The sequence below is a fragment of the Crassostrea angulata genome, chromosome 4, assembly GCF_025612915.1.
Source record: "Crassostrea angulata isolate pt1a10 chromosome 4, ASM2561291v2, whole genome shotgun sequence".
Lineage (NCBI taxonomy): Eukaryota > Metazoa > Mollusca > Bivalvia > Ostreida > Ostreidae > Magallana > Magallana angulata.
The window spans coordinates 20903841-20912517 of NC_069114.1; the positions used below are offsets into that span (position 1 = coordinate 20903841).

Below are 8677 nucleotides of genomic sequence, written 5' to 3' on the forward strand. Positions count from 1 at the left end.
TGGGGCTGTCTAAAATCTTCAAGAGATCTGAATATTTGAGATATTGAGGGTTAATTACTTAAAAAATAACTGATTGATACTTACAAATCATTTCAACATATCCTAGTATGTATTTGAGATATCAATGTCTGAGATATCAAAGTTCAACTGTATAAGTTTATGCTTAGATAATGTAATTGTTTCTATATAAATCTAATGAACAGCATTTATTTGCTCGCCTTGAAACAAGATATTAAATGATATGATATCTTTTATTTTAATTAGGTTTAACCAAAGTTAATGAGCAGTACTGGGCTTCAGTTCAGGGCAAGGTAATGCCAGCATGTTTGCCATAAATAATATTATAGGTTTTATTGCAAATCAATTTTTTTTTCATAGTTAACTATGATTAATAGTTAATAATAGACTAATTAAAAGAAGAAAATTGTATGCATTAGGATTATTAACAGAGGGCTACATAGTGATTTATGTAGTGATGACTGTGCGAGACCATTCATGACAAGTTTGAAATTTTGATTTGCTTTTAACTTGTACATCATTTCATTATCTAACATGATTTTCAAAGGAAACATATACGGGAATAAATCTGTTGAATGTTTTTATTACTGGGGTCATAGTGTTTCTTAAATATTTATATCTTGCATTTTTAAATCAAAATTTCCATAATTATCTTTAGTATTATAACTACTGTATTAGGTTAAAGACTGGATTCAGAAAACAGATGCCACTGTATTAGTTTTGTACATACCCCAGCCAACAAAGCGTAATCCTATCCCTACTTTAAAATTTGAAGGTAAGTTTTATTTTGAAAATATAATTTGACACAAGAGTCAGTTATTCTTTTATTCATTGATGTACCGGTATAAATGTATTTACCGGTAAATGTAAATACATATACATGTACTTAGTGTAAGAAATAAGCATTTTGATGATTGACAAAATAAACTAAGTTTATTTCATTTTTTATACACATTTTTTGTACATGTTTTATATTTTACTGGAAATACATGTACATTTGCTTAAACATGTTTACTTTGTAGGGTCAAGAAAGTTGAAAGCTGTGGTAGAGTCGGAAGAAGTGAGGAGTGCCATCAGTACAGCTTGCAGCGGTCCCCCCCCTCCTGTGAAATCCTTCAAAGATGTGGTGAGTAATACATGTACAGAAAGATATTTTTATTCATTGAATAAGAATCGAGGAAATGTCTTTAAACATTAAAATAAAAACTCTTTGACATGAAAGAAAATAACAGATATGCTTTTTATTCAGCTAGTTTTCTTTTCTTTTTTTTTTGTATGAAAATTACCATCTGGGTGGGTTTTTTTCGCCCCATGTAATTATTTTCTTTTTGGGAGTTGATTTTAATCAACTTTCCCATGCAGTTACTCAGACAAACCGAAAGTGAAATAGTGTTTGGACCTTGAAAATGATTGATGAATTTGATGTAATGTATGCTAAAGCATTGTTTTTCAAGGAAACTTATTTATAAATACTTTGAAATAAGTCAGATTTTAAATGTTACGAACAATTTAAATATTTTTTGAAATTTTCACCCTGACTTTAATTCACACATACACAGGTTTTTTTTAAAGAGAGATAATTTGAAACATTGGAATTCACCCAGTCTTAAATTTACCAGCTGGCAAAGTTGGGTGAAAATAAAATGAGTGTGCAAATGCTTCCCTGTATACAATATATCCAATATTTTAAATGAGTTTTTATCACTTTCACAAAGTTGTTAGTGATTGTATTTTCTTAATTCAGAGATGGTGAACATAACCATACAGCCCTGGACTATGCAAGTGAAGAGGTGTATAATATCTAACTTGGTTAGGCAGTATAGTGAGTAAAAAAATCCGTAGAGAATCATATTTATTTTTTATTACCCACTCATGCAACTTGTTGTAAGGGGGGTATAGCATCTCATGTATACATGCATGTATTTGGTCTTCTCAATTACATGTAATGCATTTCCCTCCACAATATTTCATTTTGCAAGGGGATGCTCTGCATTGCAATGCACTTGTTTTTTAATCTATTTCTATATCATTTTTTTTTTTGTTATACTGGTATAAACTTCAAAATCTCTTTATAGTGGAATTGAAGTATGGTAAGAAGAGAGACATTTGGGGTTACCCTTCCCTTAAACCAGAGTGGTGGCCTAATGGCACTGACTTCATTTCCCCGAATGAAAGACGGACTGTCGGTAAGATTAAGATTAATTTTTAATATCTAGTAGTTTAATTTTACTGGTGTGCAATTCATCACCTTTTTTTTTACCTCATCCCTATTTGTAGGTAAATACAGATTGTACCAGTCCTGTATATTTTTTGTTGTCCTTTGTTGTATACTAGTTGTTTGCTTGAGGTGAATGTGTAAGGAATATGAATTTATGTTGAAATCTCACCTATATAACTTGCAACACATTTTCCTTGATTTTAGACAAACCGTTGAGTAATATAAGCATGGATCAGATTCTTGATTCATACGTAGAGTGGAAGGTATTGGAATGATGATTTTAAGAGTTAACATGCCCTGAAAATTTAGAATTTCTAGTTTTTAATCATTTGATTGCACGATAATCAGGAGTTAAGAAAAATTTATTGTGGGTGGTTAGGGGTGTTATCAGTAACACAAAAATTACCTGTTCAAAACAGATACACTGTAAGTACATGTATTTATTCTAAACTCTAAAGATTTATTTTTCAGTATGTTATGTAAATGAAATGATTATCTTGCAATCTTTTGAAAAATTCATTACAAGTAGTTTAGTTCATCAAATATTTGTAAGTGAAAGCAATTTATTTGAAATTTATATTCATTGGTAATTGCAATGGATATACATGTTTAGTTATTCATGAATAATGCTAGAATTGTCTTGAAATTTCTTTATAAATCAACATCTTAAAATTACATGTAATACATGTGTTACAATTGGCAAATAAGAGGCAGGCAAGTTTCAACCAGGACTCATATCCAAGGCCTCCAGCATACCATGCCAAGTGCTATAACCACCAATCTAATGCAACCTATATATTGGTTGACTTTTGCTGGCCTGTGAACCTGGTGACACATGTATTTTTAATTTTAACATAGGAAAAAATAAATGATCATATGTGACAAAATGAATTTTGAAGACTTTAAGCCATTTAACTTAAATATTACATGAGCATTGACCTTCTTAGTACTAAAATGCATGTCCTGTTTATGCTGCAATACCCAACTGTATGTCTGGCAAGCATGTAATATGAAAATTCTATGGAACGCCCATTATCAATATTGCAGGGTTGTCTCTAAAAATTGAAGTAGAAGGAGGAAATGAAAAAGTAGAAGGAGGTCTGGGGGTCTATCTTATAGCTACATTGTGTTTGAAATGCAAAGATAGCCGGGTAATTAAGGCATTATCGGTGGGGGAATTCCCCGCCTCCCGTGTGTTAGAGACAACCCTGATATTGTGTCTGACATTTTATGTTTTGTTAAACTTGGATAAGTAAGGCTTGTAGGATACAAAACACCCTATCTTTGTACTGTAACATGTTGATAAAGCATACTAGTTTAAAGAGCTCACCTCAACAAATGTTGTTTCTTCATATTGACGACCACAGGGGTCTAGTTTCAACAAAATATTTAAAGATTTCCAGGTTTCTTCATTTGCATGCAATACACTTTAATGAAATAGCATGAATTATTTGCATATGAATTTTTAAAATACTGTTTAGAAATGCTTGAAGACAGTATGAAACAAAATGTTACTGAAATACCATTCATAATGCTTCCCATATAATTGCATGCAATACCGGTATGTTTTTTGATTGCAAATGTTGATTATGCATGGTTATAACATGCAAACACACACACACACATATTTATTTATTATATGTATGTTAAATAAATTTGCTGCTAATTGTGATATATTTAATAAGCATACTCAGTTATTTAACAAACAAACAAAAATGGAATAAAGTGGGAAAAAAAAACAAGATATCCAAATGTACAGTACCAGTACATGACTTGTATAATATGTAACAATATCTGAACTATCTATCTGTTGGATGCTTCCAGAACTCTGAAGGTAGTGGGAGGAAGGATTTTGAGGAAGGAAGTGGAGAAGTATTGAAGGAGGTAAGTGGCAGTGAAGACGTCATGACAGGTGCTTTAAATGAAACACCTGACATGAATTCTTCTCTGCATATCTCTCCAGCACTGAGTGCTGGAGAGGGTTTTGTTTCAGATGGGCCGGAGAGTATGGAAGGGACTGAAATGGAGAGAACATCTTTGTTAAATGAGAATGACATGCACAGAACAGAAGAGGTAAGTGGCAGTGAAGACGTCATGACAGGTGCTTCAAATGAAACACCTGGCATGATTTCCCCACTGCCTATCTCTCCAACACAGAGTGCTGGAGAGGGTTTTGTTTCAGATGGGCCGGAGAGTATGGAAGGGACTGAAATGGAGAGAACATCTTTGTTAAATGAGAATGACATGCACAGAACAGAAGAGGTAAGTGGCAGTGAAGACGTCATGACAGGTGCTTCAAATGAAACACCTGGCATGATTTCCCCGCTGCCTATCTCTCCAACACAGAGTGTTGGAGAGGGTTTTGTTTCAGATGGGCCGGAGAGCACAGAAATGGAGATGGATGTGGAAGAGATGGATCTGCCAGATGCTAAGGATGAAACAGCTATTCCAGATGAGAACGGGAGTATGTTGAAAGTTGGCTGGGATGATGTTGCGCTAACTAAATGTAAGATAATGGGCTTAATGAACAGTTGTAGTTATGCATCAATAATTTAAAATAAAACAACAGCTTTTTTGAAAACCATTCTCCTATTCTTTGTACAGTTCTCTGTGCATTTTGAACATTGACTTTGTAACTTGTTTATAAACACCTTCAGATATCCAAAAGATTTGGTCAAAACAGAGAAATGACAGTGTTGAGCCATTTCTCCTGTCCAAAACCTGTGGTGTGAACATCAACAACAGGTCACTGATTAGTGCAAAAAGCTTGATAACAGATGAAGTAAGTATATATTATTTTTCATAAATTCTATGTTGTGTTTGAATGAATGCATCCTCCGAAACCCACTGTTGATTAAGCATTGTTCCTCTCTCCATCACCTGTAGGTCCCTTTAAACTTCAACGCTCGTTTTAATGACAAAATGTTTATTAATATCATCTAATTAAATAAGTTGTTACAGTAATGGAAATCTTCTGTTTTTAAAGGTTGCATTACTGAAGCCTTGCTATCAATACAAATCGATCTGTGATCGCCAATTGAATACTGTAGCAAACTAGCATTTAAATTGCTTGTTGATTGGACCAATTTACTTGGGTGTAATATGAGCAACCATTCAAATTGCGTGGTTCAATACAAGCGTCGAAGTTTAATGGGACCTACAAGTGATGGAGAGAGGAATGATGCGTAATCAACCGTGGGTTTCATGGAATGAATGACGATTTACCACTGTGAACAAATATCATATCAAAGTGGTATTCCTTCCCAATGAACAGATATCAAAAGTGGGACAAAAAAGATTTTTCTTCTTCAGAAAAGTTCATATTTTCAATTTACACTTCTCTTTCTTATATGTTTTTTTGTTTCATTTTGATTTTTTTTTTTATTGTTTTTTTGTAGATAATTGATGCTTACCTTGGGATTATTTGTGGTGTAAGTAAACAATGGCCTATTAATTTGATATTTGTAATTCATTAACAATTAATTGCAAGTGTATATGACAGAGATAGATTTGTCTCTGATTATGGCAGTTATAACCATAATGTATATAGGAGTCTAAAGTTTATTTGTAAATAATTTTATTCTGGTTGTAACGCGGCATTTGATTGGATAGAAAAATTTAGTTAAATTTGTATAACCTGGTTTGCACATCACAAGACATGTCACAATGCACCAACGTCAAAAATGTACTAATCCGCTTGACGTTACGTTTGAATTTTGAACAGATTAATATCATTTTTAAAAGTAAAACAGACTCAATTTGTACAGCAAATTACAGAAAATTAAATTGAAAGGAATAAACTCAATATCTATCCAAGTCATACGAGTATAACCTGGGTTGGAGCAGGTTGCTTCATGGATTATAGAGCGTAAATTGCCCCAACCCAGGTTATAATCGTATAACTTAGGTAGACATTGAGGTTATTTCTTTAAAAAAATCATTTAAAATTTGGGTCAGAATGGTATAAATCAATCATTTTAGTTCTATAATTCTTGACCTTTGCAAAAATCATTCATAATGTAAAACCCACCCAAATGAATTTTAACCAAGGACCAGCAGGTTATTTGGTATTTCAAAAATAAGTGGTTATTCATGTGAAAAAAAGAGGCATCCATTGTCATACTCAAAAAGTTCATACAAACAAAAAGAACATTTTCTTGGACTTATTTAAAACATATTTTTGCTCATATACATTTGTATTATGTGTGTTAATATTAAGTTGCTTTAAAAAATTATTGGCAGTAAAGATATTCAGATTTATGGTATGCATACACTAAAGTAGTTGTATGCGATTATGTTTTTATTTGCTTCTTAAGAGTTTTTATCTATTTATTATTTTTTTTAAAGCTAAGCAACAAATTCTTCTATGTGCCGTGCAGTGTAATATCTATGATTTTTCATCCCCGGCATCAAAACGAAGTTGCAGATGTATGTTACTCTTTTACAACTTAATTGTGTTTCGTTTCAAATATATTGAGAAAGTGTAAAAACTATTGTATTTATGAAAACATAACTGAAATTTCAATTCAAATTATATTATATATTCCGATTTTGTAATAATTAGATTGTATAATATTTCAAAATTTATGGCATGTTATTTTTTTGTGTACCGGGGGGTAGGTCCTTAATGAGAACAAAGGAAAGGTGTTGCTTGCCATTGTCAACAGGAGAGAAATCCACTGGATTTTGCTGGTAAACTGATTCTTACTTATGAAGTGAATTTAATATTTTTTCTGTTCGGCTATGGCTGGATCTTAACTGATTCAAATGCCAAAACTATGGATATATTCCAGACAAAAGTTTGAACAAAATCTATATGTCAGCTACATGTATAAAAGGGCATGCCTAAACAATCCAGACAATTCTCTCAGAAATACAAGTGCTTAATGTGATTGACTGTGTTTATTTACATATGCATGTTTGTATGTGTCTGCTTATAAATATGTGATCTCTTTTACTTTCTAAGGTTATTGATCAACAGAACAAATCTCTGTTGATTATTGATCCAATGGGAGAAAACAAAACAACGTGCCAGCTAATTTTTAAATTGTGGACGTAAGTAAGCATAAGACATTAACTGAATTTTAGAATGATGTGAATAACACATTTAAGATTTAGAAATGGAGGTTTAGTTAAAAATTGTTTTAATTTTTAATAAAAAAAATTTCAGTAATTACCTGACACATAGAGGATATGATGCTGAAGGGTGGAAAATTGATACCATCCACCACTCCAAGCAACAGGACAGTGTTTCTTGTGGAGTTTATTGCATGAAGGTAAAACATTGTTGACTTTAAGGCCAAATATCAGATTGCAAATTCTTCGTCTCTACTCACTCTCCTACCCCCCCTACCCCCCCCCCCCCCCCATCCCCTTTATAAAAACTTAGGTTTATGCATTCAATGAAGTTGTTCTATACTTTAGTTTGCTGAAGCAGTTGTTTTGAAAACATCACTGCATCTTCCGAAGGACAATGTGCTGGAAATGAGATGCAACATTATGAAGACCATCATAAATAATCAAGGTACAGTGCATTGTTTAGTTAAGAAAAGAAAACTGAAATTTTAAGAAAGTAGTCATATTACAGAATCATCAGTTTAAAAGTAAAACCTCAACTCTGCATATGCTAGAGTTTAACCTGTATATGTGGAGGTTAAATTATTAAGATTTGCACAATTTGAGAGGAAGACACCTGGATCGCAGGATCTTGATCATTGCTGAAATATTTCTTTTTTCCTCCATCAAGGAGGCGCTGCAATTTATATATCTTCTCTCAAATAATTGAAAGAATTGAGGATTTATCATGTTTATGACAGAAAATAGTGCTTGTTATTGACTTAAATGATAATGATGCAATGTTTAAAGTGCAAAGAAAGTTCTAACTTAAGAATTATGAATTGTCAACATTGTAAATTAACACTTGTAGAGTAAAATATGAAATTTTAAATGTAATGGTAAAATTGTTTCAAAATAATTCATTACTCCTAGAAAGAAAATTGCATTATTTGAGATATTTATATTTTGTAGATGAGGACACCAACAATTTAAAAAAGTAGGTTTGCATCTAAATATACAGTCGGAGGATGGTTGATCTAATTACATTAATTAATGGTTTATATGAAAAGACATGCAAAAAGTTGAATATATTAAGATTACTCAAGCATACATTGATAGATAAAACTTGGCTTTATCAGACGTAGATTGGAATATAGTGATGTGTTGAGCAGCTGTATCAAGGGAAAATCCGAATTGCTTAAACATGTACAAATTGAAGCAACCAGGACAGTGACAGGGATCAGAATTAATTCTTCTAAAATCATTTAATATTGTGAGCTTAATTTGGAAACCTTACAATCTCGAAGGGATAAAACATAAACTAATTATATTATACAAGATTATAAATGATTGAGCACCACAAACTATGTTAGATTAAATTCAATC

At 32.2% G+C, this 8677-nt stretch overlaps 1 protein-coding gene across 1 annotated transcript; it reads left to right on the plus strand.

Annotated features, from left to right (window-relative positions):
* The first annotated feature begins 279 nt into the window (after positions 1-279).
* LOC128182153 (uncharacterized) lies at positions 280-8292 on the plus strand. The gene is made up of 12 exons (XM_052850764.1): positions 280-306; positions 697-793; positions 1041-1144; positions 4061-4742; positions 4894-5018; positions 5635-5667; positions 6584-6664; positions 6857-6928; positions 7203-7291; positions 7407-7512; positions 7661-7760; positions 8264-8292. The coding sequence occupies exons 1-12, from the start codon at positions 280-282 to the stop codon at positions 8290-8292; spliced, it is 1545 nt and encodes a 514-aa protein (XP_052706724.1).
* The last annotated feature ends 385 nt before the right edge of the window (positions 8293-8677 follow it).

Excerpts from the sequence above, each read along its gene's own strand:
- LOC128182153 (XM_052850764.1), top strand. The coding sequence starts at position 280 with ATGAGCAGTACTGGGCTTCAGTTCAGG. Across the intron at positions 307-696 it reads GTACTGGGCTTCAGTTCAGG|GTTAAAGACTGGATTCAGAA; the intron begins GCAAGGTAATGC and ends CTACTGTATTAG. Across the intron at positions 7,513-7,660 it reads GTGGAGTTTATTGCATGAAG|TTTGCTGAAGCAGTTGTTTT; the intron begins GTAAAACATTGT and ends TCTATACTTTAG.